This window comes from Staurois parvus, unplaced genomic scaffold (assembly GCF_062004578.1).
Source record: "Staurois parvus isolate SC_StPar_1 unplaced genomic scaffold, SC_StPar_1.0 ptg000303l, whole genome shotgun sequence".
Classification (NCBI taxonomy): Eukaryota; Metazoa; Chordata; class Amphibia; order Anura; family Ranidae; genus Staurois; species Staurois parvus.
In genome coordinates this window covers 16,182,730-16,203,545 of record NW_028318099.1, presented here as the reverse complement: position 1 = coordinate 16,203,545, position 20,816 = coordinate 16,182,730, and the positions used below count along the sequence as shown (strand labels likewise).

The following is a 20,816-nucleotide window of genomic DNA, read 5'->3' as shown; positions in this document are numbered from 1 at the left end:
GGGCTTGTTTACTGCTTGTGTTCTTTCAGTTTACATAAGTTCCAAGACTGTTTTGGAAAGGGGACAGCTTGTATCTTCATGTCATTCTAATCATCTTGTAGTGAACTTATTGAACTCACTTTGAAATCTAAACTACCAGCTATTCTGGGCCTTGCTAATGATATTAAATGATTTGGCAGAGTTAATTAGCTGGTGGTCACAAATGAAAGTCTTGTTCCAACAAGTTCCTAATTAAAAAATAAAATTTATGTAATAAATAGAACTTGTGTCTTGTCTTTGTCTTACAGAATAGTTTGTATATTGGAGCACAGAGTGGAGTCCTGCAGTTACCACTTTCTGGATGTAGCCGAAGCAGCTCATGCTATGACTGTATCCTCGCCAGGAACCCATATTGTGGGTGGGATGGCAAAGTCTGTCGAGAACCTCGAACATCACGGGACAGGTAAATAATACTCACAACAGAAAACCAGTTAATGCACCAGGACACTGTGTACCCGCAGGGGAGACTCATTTTCTTTATCCTGGTGACCAGGAACACAGAAATGAGAAAAACATTTACATTGGTTTTAACAATTGCCAAATCTATCTAAATCTAAAATAAAAAAAAATGTGACCTATAGAATGCACTTTAACTCAAACTGAAGTTAGGACTTCAGATTAGAATCAGTATTACTGGCAGTTATCAATCTATTGGTTCAGCTTGAGAGCCAGGCAGTTAGCATTTTCAGAAAGAGCTGTGTCCAGTCTATAGGCATTAGTATTTACCAACCCTCAACAAGCAGTAAATGAGCTTTGATACAAGCCCATACTGACCTTTGTTACTGCATGTACCATAGAGTAATTCATCCTCAACAATTGCAACAGAGACTCTGTAGTCAGGTTGCAGTCCCTTTCTGAACAGTTTACAGGCTGTTTATATTAGAAGGTTGGCAGGCTGCCAAGATGAGTTGGGATTTCAGTGCTTCTGTTATACCAGAATGAGGTGTGGGAAACCTGTGTTCCATGCATGATTTCTGCACCGTGTTAAAAAGCACTGTAGTTGCAATCTGCAGCGGATGTCAATGTTAACTGAAAGGATAAGTTCACCTTCTAACAAAAAATAATAAATGTACATTTTTTTGCAGCTAAAAAAATGTGCATTTATTATTTTTTGTTTCGTCTAAAGCATCCTCTAAAGCAGGGGTGGGCAACTGTGGCCCTCCAGCTGCTGGTGGACTACAAGTCCCATCATGCCTCTGCCTTTGGGAGTCATGCTTGTAACTGTCAGTTTTGCAATGCCTCATGGGACTTGTAGTTCTACAACAGCTGGAGGGCCACAGTTGCCCACTCCTGCTCTAAAGCATTGCTCCAGAGGTCAGCAGATTGCTGGTGCCATGCAGGTCTCCCTCTGACCTGTCAGTAAATATCTGCTTGCCCATACGTGATGTACGAGCAAGCAGATACCTACTGACAAGAAGACTCATTGAACTGCCATGGCGCTGTGGAATGGAATGGTAGTTCATTGAAAACTACAAGTTGACAGCCGTAAAAGCTGTCGTAACTTGTAGCTTTCCTTTCCCATTCACAGAATACTGTGAATGAGTGATGCGGCCGGTCAGATCTTAACATGTTACACCCTGAATATGGGTGGAACATGTTACAAAAGGTGAACTTATCCTTTAATCCCAAACGCAGGTCACACAACCAGTGCCATGAGATCCAGTTCCTGTGTGCATGCACTACTTTTGCTGTGTTCTGGTGCTATTTCAGCATATGAATGGGCTAAAATCGCACTGCACCCTGATTGCATGTCAATCGCACAGGAATGTGCTGTTCATTCATGGTGTGAACCCAGCCTAATTTTTGAGGATGCATTTTCTCACAGTGCCTGCAACTATAGCAATCCATGAACATATGTTTTAAAGTACATGTTCTGCTTGTTAGGAATATGTAAATATTTGAGTATTCCTTGCCTGGCTACAGGTCTACTTTAACAATAGCAACATCTGCATTTCTGTCAATACAGGTTGCCCCTAATGCATTCATATCAGAAAAGCCCTATATCTCAATTTTGAGAAGTACACGGCAGTCATTCAGATGGTTCCACTGGCAAGATCAACTCACTTGAGTTCTCATATCTGTGCCTTCTAGTCCTGCCAATGTAAAGCCTGAATAGGGACTGTCCTTTATTTCTACATTCTACATAAAAAAAACAACAGCTAGAGGGTAATTAAATGGGTAGTAGGTCAGTTTGCTCCTTTTAATCATTATCCCATAATGTTTCAAATTCAGCGTTGTCAACGTATTGGGGGTTATTTACTAAAACTAGAGAATGCAAAATCTGATGCAACTCTACATAGAAGCCAATCGGCGCCTAGGTAATATTGCCATAGCGTAATTGAAGAAGCTGTTTGTAATGCTGATTGGCTACCATGCACAGCTTCACCAGATTCTGAGTGCACCAGTTTTAGTAAATCTCCCTCCCCATTGTTAGACAACACAAATGAATGCCAAATATCTGGATGACCTAAAAAGTGTAAAGGGGACTTGAATAAATCAGGCAATCAAAAATCAGTTGCTGCACCAGCTTCTGTTGAAATCTAATACTGAAGTGCGACCATGATTTCTGTTGGGAATCACAATATTGCACTGTGCATTGTGTGACTGCAATGTAACAGTGACAGATGTGTTTCTTTAAATGAAAGGAACTCAAAAAAAGAGGGCAGATTTACAAGTTTTTGGTAGTAAATGGGAAACCAGTAAGGACTAATTATGGGAGTTTGTTGCCTTGTGTTACACCGACCTGCAATAAGAATGTTGCAAGTGAAGTCTAAAACCTCTGATCTTGCATGCTTGTTCCAGTTAAGCGATTCACCAAGATCACAGTACTGGACCTCTAAAAATAAGCCATTGGCAACTTTCTCATTGCCATTCTCACAGGTTTAATTTCAAATATCAAAGGGAAATCAAGCCACCACTACTCATTGAAAACATTTCAACTTTGCTTAACCTTCAGCACATTCCAAATCTTGACAAAAGGAATACAGGCACATAGCTCTAATACCAGCCATAGGCATGCAATAACCATCATCTTATTTGGCCAAGTGTCATAGACAATGTTGGACACCCACCAGCTAAGCACTTGGAAGGGAAGGTCCAACCTGATAGCTATAAACACCTTTTTTTTGTTGCTGTCCTTCTGCAGTCAGGAATTCTGCAGGTACAATTCACATAACTACATTTAAACATACATGTTAAGGAAGCCATATAATCGCCCTCACATTTCTATGACAAACTTTATACTCGCCTGTATATGCCTCTATAGAGTACATGGAAAAAAGTCATGCATAAACTTATTTTACTTTGTGAATGTTTTGAGAGTTTGTTACCACCATATATGTTACCATATTTTATTAAGGGAAAAAGTCGGGAGTGACTTATTCTTTATCAAACAGCTCAGTCTTAACTTTCAGTCAGACAAACTGTGCCTCAAAGCCAGTTCACATATATGCAAAGTGGATGCATTTTGAACCACATCCAATTCGCATGACATGTGAAAGAACATTGCTTTATATTGTGCCTGTTCACATATGTCCGCTGCTCCTGGAGTGTAGATTCAGTGCCAATTGAAAAAGAGTCATGTCAGTTTTCTTAGTAGTGTGGTCTGGCTAAGGTGTGAATTCAGGCCCACTGACTTCTGTGGGAATGCTTCTGAATTGCACATGGCATTCAGTTGTGAACAGTATAAACTCCTGACCTGATCCTGATGTTCAGCATTTCAGGTCAGGTTTAGATCAGGACAGGTTTACAACTATTTTGTCAATTAGCTGTAAAAGCTGAGCTTTAGTTCCCACCTCACATGTGTGAATCCACATTGGTTTAGCCAAAAGAACAGTACAACAGATGCTCTCTACTTTCAGAGTGCTCTGCAATTGCTATGTCATCATTATTACAAATCAATATTGATTTTCAAAATATTATGTGTATATTGTATAAACAGATATAAGGCAACCGTTTAAAAATATATGAACTTCTAAAAATATAGCTAAAGTTTCCCTCTAACTACTATTGTTTGTTTTTTTTTTTTAATTTGGTGGAAATTGATAATGTAATATCCAATTAGCAAAACAACTGCTTAACTAATCAAAGTGGTATGTCAGATGTAACAGCAGGACTCCATTATTTATCAAAGAGACATTTTAATACTTTTTCTTTCCTGTTGAAAATTGTTCAGGCCTTCCTAAGAGTCATATATTGCTTTCTGTTTTGTTAGTACAGTTTAAATTCTGATTTTGTTGCGGCCTGTGATTGTCATCACACTTTACAGCATGAATTGTTGTTTTTGGCTGCTTGCAGGGTACGGATGACGCAGGATATGCAGAATGGTAACGGAGGATGTTTAAACAACACAGACCAGGGTAAATGCTCTGTTTATTTTACAACATCAGCCCTGCATGCTAGTAAGAAAGTGGTACTTTATGAGCATACATGTAGTGAGAAAGTAATTTTGTAATATAGTAGGAGGAAACTGAAGGAAAACATTTTCTTTTGCGTAAAAAAAAAAAAAAAAAAAGTGTCAGTTTATCTAAAGCATAATAGGGAGTGCAGAATTTTACAGTTGTCATTAGAACATGCAGTGTGTGTATGCAAGTAAATGTTCCACACAGGATAACGGTTTTGATGACAACTGTCTCAGAAGGATTTCACCATGTTTTTGATTTTCTCCCTTCCTGTTGTGTCCCTGGGATAGGAAGTGTAGTTAAATCTCTCAGACAAAAACACTGCCAGGTGTTTTAATCATTTCCTATGCGAACCAAACAATTTGGGTCTAGATATACCATAAAGCAGCGGTCACTAAATGGCAGACGGTGGTCCAAGAATGGCCCCAGCAGTGCTCCCTTCTGGACCACCAGCCCGCAATGACAGATCTGCTGAGCAGGGCGATCGTCACGGCAACATGACATCACATGTGCGCCCTGCCCCTTGCAGCTCACTGTCTCTCCTGCTCCCGCTCCCTGTCTGTTACACAAGCATCCTTCAGCAAGGATCCCGGCATGGCTCCTGTCTGCCCTCAAGGTAGGCTGTAGTCTTACAGGGGCACATTTAATGTTAAGGTGCACTCTGATGGGCACAACATAGAATGTGCCCACCAGAGTGCCCCTTAATATAAATGTGCCCACCAGAGTGCCCCTTAATATAAATGTGGCCACCAGAGTGCCCCTTAATATAAATGTGGCCACCAGAGTGCCCCTTAATATAAATGTGGCCACCAGAGTGCCCCTTAATATAAATGTGGCCACCAGAGTGCCCCTTAATATAAATGTGGCCACCAGAGTGCCCCTTAATATAAATGTGGCCACCAGAGTGCCCCTTAATATAAATGTGGCCACCAGAGTGCCCCTTAATATAAATGTGCCCACCAGAGTGCCCCTTAATATAAATGTGCCCACCAGAGTGCCCCTTAATATAAATGTGCCCACCAGAGTGCCCCTTAATATAAATGTGCCCACCAGAGTGCCCCTTAATATAAATGTGCCCACCAGAGTGCCCCTTAATATAAATGTGCCCACCAGAGTGCCCCTTAATATAAATGTGCCCACCAGAGTGCCCCTTAATATAAATGTGCCCACCAGAGTGCCCCTTAATATAAATGTGCCCACCAGAGTGCCCCTTAATATAAATGTGCCCACCAGAGTGCCCCTTAATATAAATGTGCCCACCAGAGTGCCCCTTAATATAAATGTGCCCACCAGAGTGCCCCTTAATATAAATGTGCCCACCAGAGTGCCCCTTAATATAAATGTGCCCACCAGAGTGCCCCTTAATATAAATGTGCCCACCAGAGTGCCCCTTAATATAAATGTGCCCACCAGAGTGCCCCTTAATATAAATGTGCCCACCAGAGTGCCCCTTAATATAAATGTGCCCACCAGAGTGCCCCTTAATATAAATGTGCCCACCAGAGTGCCCCTTAATATAAATGTGCCCACCAGAGTGCCCTTTTACATAACGTGCCCATAAGAGTGCCCCTTTTCATAACGTGCCCATCAGCATGCCCCTTATTTATGTTGAGGGGCACTCTGAGGGGCACATGTTATGTTAAGGGGACACAAAGGGGCACTCTGATGGGGACAACTGATGTAAAGGAGCACTTTGATGGGCACACTTGATGTGCTAGGAATACGTGATGTGAAGTTGCACTCTGATGGTGACACCTAATGTAAGGGGTCACGCTGATGGACACACCCTATTCGGACTTCGGTCAGAAGAAAATTCTAGTGACCGGACCTCCTTGTATTTAAATTCAATACCCCTGCTATAAAGAGTACATCCACTTTATGAACTCAATCTGTAATTGGATCCCACCTGGACAACCTTCTCTGTAGTTCCCTAGTAAGGTTTACGTGTACCTTTTTCTTGTCATACCTGTAACTGCCACCTGACTGCTGAGACATAATCACGCGGTGGGTACAATCAATGGAAATATTGCATTGCTATGTTTTCTTGAAATAGCACATTACCCATTTAATACACTGCTCAAAAAAATGAAAGGAACACTTTTTAATCAGAGTATACCATCAAGCCAATTAAACTCCTGGGATATTGATCTGGTCAGTTAAGTAGCAGAGAGGGTTGTTATTCAGTTTCAGCTGCTTTGGTGGTAATGAAATTAACAACAGGTGCACTAGATGGCCAACAATTAGACTACCCTCAAAACAGGAATGGTTTTACAGGTGGAGGCCACTGACATTTTCCCATACTCATCTTTTCAGACTGTTTTTCATTAGTTTTGCATTTGACTAGGGTCATTGTCACTGCTGGTAGCATAAGGTGATACCTGGACCCTCCAGAGGTTGCACAGGCAGTCCAACTCCTCCAGGATTGCATTTCAATATGCGCCATTGCCAGAAGGTTTGCTGTGTCTCCCAGCACAGTCTCAAGAGTATGGAGGAGATTCCAGGACACAGGCAGGTACTCTAGGAGAGCTGGACAGGGCCGTAGAAGGTCCTTAACTCATCAGCAGGACCGGTATTTGCTCCTTTGTGCAAGGAGAAATGACATGAGCTCTGCCAGAGCTCTACAAAATGACCTCCAGCAGACCACTGGTGTGAATGTCTCTGACCAAACAATCAGAAACACACTTCATGAGGTTGGCCTGAGGGTCCAACATCCTCTAGTGGGCCCTGTGCTCACTGCCTGGCACCAAAGAGCTTGATTGGCATTTGCCATTGAACATCAGAATTGGCAAGTCTGCCACTGGCTCCCTGTGCTTTTCACAGATGAGAGCAGGTTCACCCTGAGCACATGTGACAGTCATGAAAGTGCCTGGAGAAGCCGCGGAGAACGTTATGCTGCCTGTAACATTGTTTAGCATTACCATTTTGGTGGGGAGTCAGTGATGGTCTGGGGGGGCATATCCATGGAGGGACTCACAGACCTCTACAGGCTAGACAATGGCACCCTGACTGCCATTGGGAGGAAATACCCCAGGACACCATCCGTCATCTCATTAGGAGCATGCCCTGGCCTTTTCTCAGGCATGCATACAAGCACGTGGGGGCCTTACAAACTACTGAGTACCATTTTGAGTTGCTGCAATGAAATTTCAGCAAAATGGACTAGTCTGTTACATAATTTTTTCACTTTGATTTTTGGGGTGTCTTTGAATTCAGTCCTCCGTAGATGGATAATTTTCATTTCCATCAAACAATGGGACATCCTTACATTCCTAACACATTACCCAGTCCATATCAGTATAGATATTCAGCACGATACTTTTCCCCATTGAGATCTAATGTGTTTACAAAGTGTTCCTTTACTTTTTTTGAGCAGTGTGTGTGTGTGTGTGTACATATATATATATATATATATATATATACATACATACACATACATACATACACACACACATATACACACACACACTCACCGGCCACTTTATTAAGTACACCTTGCTAGTACTGGGCTGGACCCCCTTTTGCCTTCTGAATTGCCTTAATTCTTTGTGGCATAGATTCAACAAGGTGCTGGAAATATTTCTCAGAGATTTTGGTCCACAATGACATGATAGCATCACGTAGATGCTGCAGATTTGTTGGCTGCACATCCATGATCCAAATCGCCCGTTCCACCACATCCCAAAGGTGCTCTATTGGTTTGAGATCTGGTGACTGTGGAGGCCATTTGAATACACAGAACTCAATGTCATGTTCAAATAACCGTTTGAGATATTTGAGCTTTGTGACATGGTACATTATCCTGCTGGAAGTGGCCATCAGAAGTTGGGTACACTGTAGGCATAAAGGGATGGACATGGTCAGCAACAATACTCAGGTAGGCGTTTAAACAATGCTCAATTGGTACTAAGGGACCCAAAGTGTGCCAAAAAAATATCACTCACACCATTACACCACCACCAGCCAGCCTGAGCCGTTGATACAAGGCAGCATGGGTCCATGCTTTCATGTTGTTTACACCAAATTCAAAGCATGATATTTTTCCCTGTTGAGATCTGATGTGTTTTCAAAGTGTTCCTTTAATTTTTTTGAACAGTGTATATCTTGGAAAAGCATCCAATTTTGTAAATATATGCTTTCACATTGTTACTGCTCTCTCCTGATTGCTTAACTGAGATTGTTAAGTTTCTCTCCTTTTATAATTCTTTGCTTGATGGCTAATACAGCAATCTATAGATGTCCCCAAACACAGGCATAAAAATAACAAAGATCTTCTGTCATCCCTCTACACATGCTTATAGACCTCAATCCTTCAGCAATGAGCAAGAAGGAAGCAAACTAAGGCTGGCCATAGATGGATCATTTTTTCTTTTATCAGCCAGGGGGTGGGCTGATTGGCTGCAGTGCTGATCAAATGAAAAATTTCAAACATTCCCATTTGAGTGGGAACAGCCATAGATGGATGAAAATTAGGTTAGCTTATGGGAGCACCAGGGATGTTAAAGCGGTATTAAACACAAAAGTAAACATTTATTAGGGCTCATTCAGAAGGGCGATTAATCCCATCCTCCATGCAGAACCACTGTCAGATGCGTGTGCATCCACCTCAAAGCTGCATGCAGGTAGCCCATAGAAGTGGATGCACACACAGCAGTTGCATGGACGCAATTGCATGTCAAAATTTGAGGGTGCACAGATCCGAATGCACAGTATCTGCAGGAATAATCGCCCCTCTGAATGAGCCCTTATACTGCAGCTTGCCAATTCATAGATGTGATTCCTACATTAGTTTACTTATTTAGTTTTTTTTTTCTTTTTTTTCACCTGGTTATCCAGCTAGTAGGACTGTTGTTTTTCAACAGAACAAGCTGTCCTGCAGGTATAGTAGTTAGAAGGTTAAGACAAACCATTTACCAGTGACAGTGGTTCTTATAATACAATGGTCAGCTTGTATTTATTTATGTAAAACCTTTATCTCAAAATGAACAAAACATTTTGCTGTAACTGTTTATAAAGTGTCAGCTGGAGTTTGACTTCAATTTGTAAGTGTATTTAAATCTGCTAGTACATCTAAACCCCCCCCCCCTTCCCAGACTGACAATGATGTGATGCTGTCCAAGAGGTAGACAAGTTCATTACCATAAGAGCAGTGTACCAGTGAAGGAAAATGAGGAGGTGGATTGAAACTGCAGTGGATGCCAAAAAGCTGGGTAGGAGAAAGATGGTGCTGCTGTAGAGCTGAAATAGAAGCTGGTAACAACAGAATGTGAAATGTGAAGGGACTGGGGAGCTGGAGTAGAGTGGGATTTGAGTGTAGTATGTGGCCGTCAATGGGTAACAGAGATGCCAGGAGGTAGACAAGTCAGACTATGAGAGCAGTGTACCAGTGGAGCACAACAAGAGAGGATTGAGACTGAGGTGGATGCAAAGAACCTGGACAGGAGAGAGATGGTGCTCTTGAAGAGGGCTGAACAGGAGGTGTTAGAAGGGAGCTGTGGGTCAGGTGAGATGTGATATTGGTGAACACTGAATGTTGCTTCTTTTGGGAGAGTATAGCATTCATAGTAAATATTGGTGTTGTGATGGAAAGGCAGACAGGGATGCTGTGTGAACAGTGACAGGGATGCTGTGTGAACAGTGACAGGGATGCTGTGTGAACAGTGACAGGGATGCTGTGTGAACAGTGACAGGGATGCTGTGTGAACAGTGACAGGGATGCTGTGTGAACAGTGACAGGGATGCTGTGTGAACAGTAACAGGCAGCAGTAGATGGAAGATAGCGGAGTTGGTTTCCGTTGTATGTCCTCCAAGAAGATAGGTTAAATACCTTCACTGAAATACTAACTTTTAAGATGGACTGGAGCATACCTTAAAAGCAGCTATACATGAACAGGTTTTTTTTTTTTCAACCAGTGGGTTGAACAAAAAAAAAAAAACCTGTCAGATCCCCGCATCCACACATCACCCCCACTGCACTTATGTATTCTGACAACAGGAACACCCCACCTGAATACACAGATCAGCGCTGCAACCATTGCCTGGTAATGCTGATCGAATGCTGGTTTTCCAGCATGACCATTTGACAGAAACCAGTCATTAAAATGGCTTCTGTTGAACAGATAGAGATGCAGCTCCCATCCCACCCCATCCTCTGGCTTCACAGCCCCCCCATCCTCTGGCTTCACAGCCCCCCCTCCTCTGGCTTCACAGCCCCCCATCCTTGGGTTTCACAGCCTCCCCCCCTCAGGCTTCACAGAACCCCCCACCCACCCCATCTTCAGGCTTCTTATTCTCCTTCCCCGCTCGGGCTTCACAGGCTTCCCACCACCCTCCAAATCATCTGAATTCTGTACAGTCCCTGCGCCCCCCCAAACACACACCTCAACAGGCTCAGGCACATCTCTCACAGGCATTGTAGATTTCTTTCTGCTGGGCTCCAGTGGATGACATACCCACCTGCCCACCTTGCAGAGAAGCAGTACCTACACCCAGACAGCCATGCCTGTCACACCCCTCTCCGCTCCAGTAACAGGATCTGCTTGTGAGAAATGACTCACGCAGATCTTGTGACAGGCATCAGAGAGAGGGAAGTGACAGGTGTGTCTACAGCGCCTCAGTTATGTATCATCCATGGGTACAGAATGGGTCAGAGCACAGTGGACTCCAACCCCTTGGGGCTCGTGTCCAGTGCACACCTTGCACCAATGGATGATATGCCACTGTATGGAGACCCTCTGTATTCCTCACCTAGGCTAAACACTAGGCTTTGGCTTCTGGCCAAATCAGATGGCAGAATATATGTCTCAAGTCAAATTTGATAACTAAATGACAGTGGGTGAAGCTTCGTGTCCTGGGACTAGAATGCAGAGGCCTCCAATAGGACCTAGAAATCCTCTCCTTGTCTTCTCTAGATAGGTAACAACACTAATAAACAAAGATTCCACAACTCTTGCATCCTTTTCCTGGGTGTGTGGGCAGCATACGACATCATTTTGTTTGTTTTATAATTGGCAAGAGCATTTTTTATTTATTAGTAATGGGTTACTCATTTTATTCATTGCTAGACTTTGTCAGATTGAGATCTGAGATTTTCTGCATCATAACAGATACATCAATATTAGAATGAGGAGATGGAAGGTTAAGTATAGGAGAGAATGAAAAGACAGTATTTGTGCTTCATTGAGCAATAAATATATGTAGCCGCTTTAGACCCTTCATCGATTCTTTTGCATGTGAAGTCTCCTAATACCTCATGACATTTTGTGGTTTTCTATTCTTGAGCAACAGGCAGGCTGAGTCCTCAATAAATTTACTAACATACCTTTCTTTTTAGCTGTTCCAGTGAAGAAAGTGAGAACTGTTTTGAAGGGAGATGACGTCCTCCTGCAGTGTGACCTTTGGTCAAACCTAGCTAAGCCTCTTTGGCTAGTGAATGGCACCGACCCACTGGAAGATGATGATGGTCACCTTCGAGTGGGAGTTGATGGACTCCTCATCACAGATGCTCTTTTGGAACACAGCGGTGAATATGACTGTTTTTCTGAGGAAAAAGGCTTGCAATCTATAGTTGCTTCATATAACGTCAATGTTCTTCTAAAGCTGCCAAAGCCATCTGATACTACTCCCATTATCCAGTTGCCAACACCAGCACCTCAATCTTCTTCTAAGCTGGAATTTGTCTACATTTCTGTCATCACAATTTTGGGTGGACTGTGCTTAGTCCTTTCAATAGTTCTATTGTATGTTTCTTGCCAGCAAAAAAGAAAGGGCAAATATGCAATGAGCAATTCTCGGATAACCAGTGTAGAACTTCAGACGGTATCTTCAAACTTCAAAGACAAGTCTGAGGAACATAATTATTCTGATGGATGCCTTCAGATAATTCCTGGAGAGGCACCAACTACATCTCCCACCAAAACAAATCCTCCACCACCACCACCACCACCTCCTTTACCATCAGAGTTTACCAATGGGATCAGTACCCTGCCTAACATGCTGAGGAAAATGAATGGTAACAGTTACATGCTTTTAAGACAGAGTGAGGAGGCAAGTTCTCCTTTGTACAACTCATTCACAGAGGAACTAAGCAAGATCTTGGAGAAAAGGAAACATACGCAGTTGGTTGAAAAGTTGGATGAAAGTTCAGTTTAGTAAATACTAATAAGAGACAAAGGAAAAAAATAAAACAATCTACCTCAAATTACTTTTTTTAAACAAAACTTTTTATTATATTTTCATTCTGCTTTACCTTTTTTTATTTATAAGCAAAAACACAAAATGTGCAGTGACAAGTCCACAACTATTTTCACACTATATACATCTTTATCTGTGGAGCTTTAGGGTTCTTTTCTGCTGTAAAATGGACATGTTGTAGGTGGCTGTGCTCTCCTTGAAAAGAAATCCTGCTCTGTTCTGGAAAAACTGTGACCAAAGGAAAAAAAGGTAGGTGTGTATTTCAGTCGTAATATCATTGTTTATGTTTCTGGCTATGGGTTACTGTAAACGTATGTGTTTTACGTCTGACTCATGTTTGCAAAGGATATGAAGTGCAGTGGTTAAAGGTAATCTGTGGCCACAGCATACACATTAATTAACATCAGCACTTTTTTTTTAACATAGTTACATAGTTAGTCTGGCTGAAAAAAGACAAAAGTCCATCCAGTTCAACCATTAAAAAAAAGAAGTTATAATCCTATACCCACAGTTGATCCAAAGGAAGGTAAAAAAAACCCCAGCAAAGCATGATCCAATTTGTTCCTGCAGGGAAAAAAAATTCCTTCCTGATCCCCCGAGAGGCAATCGGATATTCCCTGGATCAACTTTACCTAATAAATGTTAGTATCCAGTTATATTCTGTGTATCTAAGAAAGAATCATCAGTATTGTAATAGCAATACAATTAATTTTTGACAAGCCAACATAAGCTTACTTGAAAAATCTCCTTAAATGTTGTGAGTTCTGCCTGTCTGTTGGTCATCTCTTTCCACACCCTCCTCGATTCCCTGCATATGTTGCAGCTTCTCTGTTGTTTACTTCCAATTTCTAAGGACTATACGTTGATCAGCCATAGCATTATGACCATCCACCTAGTACCAAGTAGGTCCCCCTTTCGCCACCATAATAGCCTTGGACTCCAAAGTAGCATCTGCATAAATGACACAGGACCCAAGGTTTCTCAGCAGAACATTGCCCAAAGAATCACAGTGCCTCTACCAGCTTGCTTTCATCCCATAGTGCATCCTGGTGTCATTTCTTCCCCATGTAAGCGACATGTGCTCACCCAGCCATCCACATGGTGTAAAAGAAAACATGATTCATCAGACCAGGCCACTTCTTCCATTTCTCTGTGGTCCAGTTCTAATGCTTATGTGCTGATTGTAAGAACTTTTGACTGTAAATAGGGGTTAGCCATCTTGACCAATCTGCTGCTATGTGGCTCAATAGGCAACAAACTGTGATGAACTATGTGTTCTGACACTTTTTTTTTTAATCAGAACCAGCATGAACTTTTTAAGAAATTTGAGCTATAGTAGCTCTTTTATTGGATCGGACAACGCGAGCCAGCCTTCACTCCCTACATGCATCAGTGAGCCTTGGCAGCCCATGACCCTGTCGCTGTTTTTTTTTTTTTTTCCTTGGACCACCTTTGGTAGTTCCTGACCACTGCACACCAGGAACATCCTACAAGAGCTGCAGTTTTGCAGATGCTCTGAACCAGTTGTCTAGCCATTACAATTTGGCCTTTGTCAGAGATGCTTAAATCCATACGCTTTCCATTTTTTTTCTGCTTTCAGCACATAATTTTCAAGGACATGTTAATTTGCTGCCTAATCTATCCCACCAATTTTCAGGTGCCATTGTAATCTTATTCAGTTTACCGGGCAGTGGTTCTAATGTTACGGCTGATCAGTGAATATCCCATGGTACCTCGCTGCCTGCAAGCAGTGATACCTCTGCTGACTCTGCCTCCTGAAACTTCTCCTCTCAGCACCTTTGTCATTCAAAAGGCAGGCTCTGTGAATTCTTTGACACAGCAGTGCCTACTCACAGGGCATAGTGAATACGTATCACAAAATTCAAGGAAGTAAATGTGTGGAGATCTTCACAAAGTAAGTTTATACACTTCAAGGTTGTTCAGGTTAATAGAAGTAAGCTAGAAATAATTGAAGTACAATGTAGAAATTAAATATGATTTTACATTTTGATCATTGATACACTTTAAATTTTGGAGTGCATCTTGGTGGCCAGTGTTCACTTTTACTGTGTGTCTTTCTGTCCTGTATACAATTTAATTAAAATGCAGTGTGAGTGCATATTAACCACATTTCAAATGCAAGCAGCATTTCTTTTGAAATCATGCTATGTGTGATTTGCTTCCAGGACTGACACTCTGGAACACCAATCCTCAAATCTGACACACTGAATCGGGGGGGGGGGGGGGGGGGATAGGTACTTGTGCAAAGTTTGAAATGTTTTGGTGGTTTGGCCATAATGCCCAAGTAAGCATTTACTTTAAATCATGCCAATACAATCCAAGTGCATCAAAACAAAAGGTGTGCACAGTGTTTGTTTTGTTTAGACAGCAGCCACAGTTTACATAGAAAAGCCTGTCCTTTGCCTTCATGCTACAGAGAGTGACAACTGCTGACTAGAGCTTTCTTATCAACAGGGAACATGAGTTTGCTCATTGTAGAGCTATAGGCCTGACTCAACAAGGGGCATACTATGCCAGAGACACTAAAAACAAGCACACCAGTGTACAGCATGCTGGCACAAGACAGGATTTTCTACTCTGGCTGTGGCTGTGGCTGTGGCTGTTTTCTAAAGAAAATGCATAGACGATTTTGCACAGTTTTTGTTTTCATGTACCTGGAATGTATTTTACTGATTTAAAATGAAACTTCAATTGGGTTTTAATGCAATACACATTAATGTGCAATATAATGGACTGCTTATGTGTGAATAAAACCTTGGGGGGAGATTTACTAAAATGGGTGCACTCAGAATCTGGTGCAGCTGTGCATGGTAGCCAATCAGCTTCTAACCCCAGCTTGTTCAGTTTAGCTTTAGCAATAAAACCTGGAAGCTGATTGGTTTCCATGCAGAAGTGCACAAGATTCTGAGTGAACCATCTCCAGTAAATAAACCTCTAAATGTTTATAGAAACATCAGATATTACAAATGAAAAATAGGAGATTTTTTAGCAAGATTAAAATATATTGTATTATGTTTTTTGTAACGGAAATTTTGAAAGTTGTTGAAAAAATATAAAGATAAATGTTTATATAAACAGCAAAATGTCAAGCCATTCAGTTTACTATGTTATGTTTGGCAATAAAAACATTTAATGCAAAAAGTCTTTATTCTTTGTTAATAATGCATATGTTTAAAAGAGAACTTAAAGCAAAACAGAATTCAGGAATACATGAACTATTAGTATAAGCCAGTATTTCTCAGCCTTTTTAAATCTAGAGGAACCCTTGAGATCATTTTCAAGCCTCAAGGAACCTCTGCTTAATACAATTTATTGGAGGTCAGCGGGGAAAATCTTTCTGAAGAAGAATACCTCCTTACAATGATGGTCAGTGGGAAGAATGCTCCCCATACAGTGATGGTCAGTGGGAAGAATGCTCCCCATACAGTGATGGTCAGTGGGAATAATGCTCCCCATACAGTGATGGCCAGTGGGAAGAATGCTCCCCATACAGTGATGGTCAGTGGGAAGAATGCTCCCCATACAGTGATGGTCAGTGGGAAGAATGTCCCCTTACAAAGGTGGTCAGTGGGAAGAATGTTCCCCATACAGTGGTAGTTAGTGGGAAGAATGCCTCCTTACAGTGGTGGTCAGTGAGAAAAATGCTCCCTATTCAGTGGGAAGAATGCCCCTTTACAATAGTGGTCAGTGGAAACAATGCTCCCCATTCAGTGGTAGTCAGTGGGAAGAGTGCTTCCCATTTAGTGATAGTGGGAAGAATGCCCCCTTACAATGGTGGTCAGTGGAATGAAGGATCCCCTTACAGTGGTAATCAGTGGGAAGAATGCCCACTTACAGTGCTGGTCAGAGAAGAATGCTCCCCATACAGTAGTAATCAGTGGGAAGAATGCCCCCCCTTTCAGTGGTAGTCAGTGGGCAGAATGCTCCCCATGCAGTGGTAGTCAGTGGGCAGAATGCTCCCCATACAGTGGTAGTCAGTGGGAAGAATGTTCCCCATTCAGTGGTAGTCAGTGGGAAGATTGCCCCCTTATAATGGTGGTCAGTGGGAAGAATGCTCCCTCACACAGTGGTGGTCAGTGGGAAGAATGCTCCCCATACAGTGGTAGTCAGTGGGAAGAATGCCCCCTTACAATGGTAGTCAGTGAGATGAATGTCCCCATACAGTGGTAGTCGGAGGGAAGAATGCTCCCCATACAGTGGTAGTCGGAGGAAAGAATGCTTCCCATACAGTGGTAGTTGGAGGAAAGATTGCACCCCATACAGTGGTAGTGAGAGGGAAGAATGCTCCCCATAGAGTGGTAGTGAGAGGGAAGAATACTCCCCCCATATAGTGGTATTCAGTGGGAAGAATGCCCCCTTACAATGGTGGTCAGTGGGAAGGATGCTCCCCATACAGTGGCAGTCAGTGGGAAGAATTCTCCCCACACAGTGGTATTCAGTGGGAATAATGCTCCGCACACAGTGGTAGTCAGAGGGAAGAATGCCCTCTTACAATATTAGTGGGAAAAATGCTGCTCATACACTGGTAATCAGTGGTAAAATAACCCTCCTTTATGGACAACAAAAAAGGTCTTTGGTGCCATGCAGCTGGCTCTGCCAAGAGGCCTTGCCCATGTAACTGTGCAGTCATGATTAAATGGAAGGCAAATAGGCAGTTGCTCAAGGAACCCCTAGCTACCTCTGGAGGAACCCTGGTTGACAGTGGCTGGCATAGACAATTATTTGTATGTTTATGTATGGGCTTTGATTGTAAAGGAATTGTATTGACTAACTATAGCTCAAAATCCTGACCATATGTCAGACCAGCTAACCAATAAGTAGACCCACTTTCTCAAATGCACTGATTTTGATCATTATAGCACCTGGTAGCTAGATCTGAACTCCGAGTCTGTCTAAAATTTCCGTTTCCAGTGGGACCCCCTAAGTACTGCAAGGGTTAAGTGCTTTTAAGGTGTAGGGGAATTGGAATAAACACAATACTTTCCTTTTTTCCTCCCTCAGCAGACAGCACCCTTCTCTACTCTGATGCTTTTCTAGAGCACACTATTAAAACCTAGAAATTCTAAGTGAATGTGACCTAATATCCTTTTATGGGTGCTGTTTGTGTTGGTCCTTTAAATTTGTTTCTCAAGAATCCATTTTTTTAAATTCATTTATATAGCAATCAATTTCAAAGCACATAAGACTGTTAGCTGATGTAAATGGCTTATGTAATTTAATGTGCCGAAAAAGTAGCTTAAAGTAAAACTGAACTCAAAAGGTGTATTTAAGTGATACCAAAGGCAATAATGGTGACTATTTATTTGCCCTCAAACTAGGAAACATACAAGGAAACTGACAGTAGCTTTCATTGTTATCATGCTCACATCAATACTTTATGAATCACCGACCAGTATACAAATTAAGCGTTCTGAATTCACCTTGACTTATTTTGCTGCTTGCCAGTGATAAAACCAACTACCGTTTTTAGCAGGTCTGCAAAGCTTTAATCGGTTGTTGTGTAAAATATTCCATTTCGGAAGGGGTGGCCAAAATATGACTTTGAGCCTGTCTGTCCAGTCCAGCAGCCAGCTTCACTGACAACAGGGGTCCCCCTGTCAGAATACAATAGCACAGTGGGAGAGATCCCCACATCCTTGTGTTGATGCAGTAATCTGTCCAGTGTTTTTTGTTTTTTTTTGTTTTTCATCCTGCTTAGCCCAGCTTAATACAAAGCTAAGCCACATAGGGATGGGTGTTTAAAGCAACCTTAGAGAGAGGGTGGTAACTGTTTGCAAAGTTAACAATGAGAGAAAATCTCTGTTGTATGTTATTATTATTATCTCAGATACTTGTATAGCGCCGTCAATTTACACAGCACTTTACATATATATATATATATATATATATATATATATATAGTGGGGATCGAAAGTTTGGGCACCCCAGCTAAAAATTTGTATTAATGTGCATAAAGAAGCCAAGGAAAGATGGAAAAATCTCCAAAAGGCATCAAATTACAGATTAGACATTCTTATAATATGTCAACAAAAGTTAGATTTTATTTCCATCATTTACACTTTCAAAATAACAGAAAACAAATAAATGGCGTCTGCAAAAGTTTGGGCACCCTGCAGAGTTAATATCTTGTACTGCCCCCTTTGGCAAGTATCACAGCTTGTAAACGCTTTTTGTAGCCAGCCAAGAGTCTTTCAATTCTTGTTTGAGGTATCTTTGCCCATTCTTCCTTACAAAAGTCTTCCAGTTCTTTGAGATTTCTGGGCTGTCTGTCACGCACTGCTCTTTTAAGGTCTATCCATAGATTTTCAATTATGTTGAGGTCAGGAGATTGTGAAGGCCATGGCAAAACCTTCAGTTTACGCCTCTTGATGTAATCCCCCGTGGATTTTGAGGTGTGTTTAGGATCATTATCCATTTGTAGAAGCCATCCTCTCTTTAACTTCAGCTTTTTCACAGATGGCATCAAGTTACCATCCAAAATTTGCTGAAATGTTATTGAATCCATTTTTCCTTCTACTCGTGAGATGTTCCCTGTGCCACTGGCTGCAACACAACCCCAAAGCATGATTGATCCAACCCCATGCTTAACAGTTGGACAGAGGTTCTTTTCATTAAATTCTGTGCCCCTTCTTTTCCAAACGTACCTTTGCTCATTCCGGCCAAAAAGTTCAATTTTAACCTCATCGGTCCACAGAACTTGTTTCCAAAATTCATCAGGCTTGTCTATATGTTCATTTGCAAAGTTCAAACGATGATTTTTGTGGTGAGGACGTAGAAGAGGTTTTCTTCTGATGACTCTTCCATGAAGACCATATTTGTACAAGTATCTCTTTATAGTGGAATAGTGTACCACAACTCCAGTGTCTGCCAGATCTTTCTGGAGGGATCGTGCAGTCAAACGTGGGTTTTGAATTGTTTTTCTCACAATCCTGCGAGCTGTTCTGTCTGATATTTTTCTTGGTCTTCCAGATCAGCTTTAACTTCCACTGTTCCTGATGACTGCTATTTCTTAATTACATTCCGAACAGAGGATATTGACATCTGAAAACGCTTTGCTATCTTCTTATAGCCTTCTCCAGCTTTGTGAGCGTCAACTATTTTCAGTTTCAGTTTTCTAGACAACTGCTTAGAAGAACCCATGGTGCTGATTGTTGGGGCAAGGTCAGATGAGTCTGGGCATTTAAAACCTTTGAGATTGACATCACCTGGTCTGCCCAGACTATGATTGAGAACAATCCATGACACTGGCAGGTCTCAGCTTGGCAAAGGGGGCAGTGCATGCTATAAATTCTGCAGGGTGCCCAAACTTTTGCAGACGCCATTTTTTTGTTTTCTGCTATATTGAAAGTGTAAATGATGGAAATAAAAATCTAACTTTTGTTGACATATTATAAGAATGTCTAATCTGTAATTTGATGCCTTTTGGAGATTTTTCCATCTTTCCTTGGCTTCTTTATGCACATTAATACACATTTTTAGCTGGGGTGCCCAAACTTTCGATCCCCACTGTATATAGTACATTCACATCAGTCCCTAACCATCAGGGGGTGTACAATCTAAGGTCCCTAACTCACATTCATACATACACATACTAGGGTCATTTTAGACAGGATCCAGTTAACCTACCAGCAAGTCTTTGGAGTGTGGGAGAAAACTGGAGTACCCAGAGAAAACCCACGCAGGCACAGGGAGAACATGCAAACTCCAGGCAGGTGGTGCCGTGGCTGGGATTCGAACCAATATTGCTAGTACTGCTAGGCAGAAGGGCTAACCCTTTAGCCACTGTGCTGCCCATGTTAGGGAGAAAGTGGACTGGACAATATTGGGGCTAGGGCCCTGACCAGTGGGTTGAACGAAAAAAACTCACCCCTGCATCCATGCAAGCGATGTTGATGCAGGGATCTCTCTGTTTTCTTTAGGCTGCTCTTGATGTGACTGAGACCAAGGTACGTACCTTTTGAGGTTATACGTCTTCAGGTTAGGGTCTCTAAGACACAGCAACTACACTAGACACACGCCCATCTTTGAACAAGGAGAGACAACAGGCCATCTTCTAGAACACCCTTATCTGATCCTGCTGCTATCCACACCCAAATTGTATTGGTCTATAAGAAACTATACTCCTCTAGGGCCCAATATTCCACAACTCATCTTCACTCCTACTTT

The 20,816-nt window shown here is 41.9% G+C and overlaps 1 protein-coding gene across 3 annotated transcripts in view; it reads left to right on the top strand.

The window, feature by feature from the left end:
* Positions 1–20,816, top strand: part of SEMA4G (semaphorin 4G) — a 300,010-nt gene that overhangs the window by 257,187 nt on the left and 22,007 nt on the right. For 2 of the 3 annotated variants that reach the window (XR_016313584.1, XR_016313583.1), the window contains exons 13-15: positions 288–442; positions 4,336–4,397; positions 11,770–12,878. Coding sequence is in view for 1 of the 3 variants with exons in the window: in XM_089683293.1 (XP_089539419.1) it covers positions 288–442; positions 4,336–4,397; positions 11,770–12,587 (1,035 nt within the window). In the remaining 2 variants the exon portion in view is untranslated. Of the gene's footprint in view, positions 1–287; positions 443–4,335; positions 4,398–11,769; positions 15,792–20,816 lie in introns of those variants that run through there. The other variant, XM_089683293.1, reaches the window with a different exon arrangement.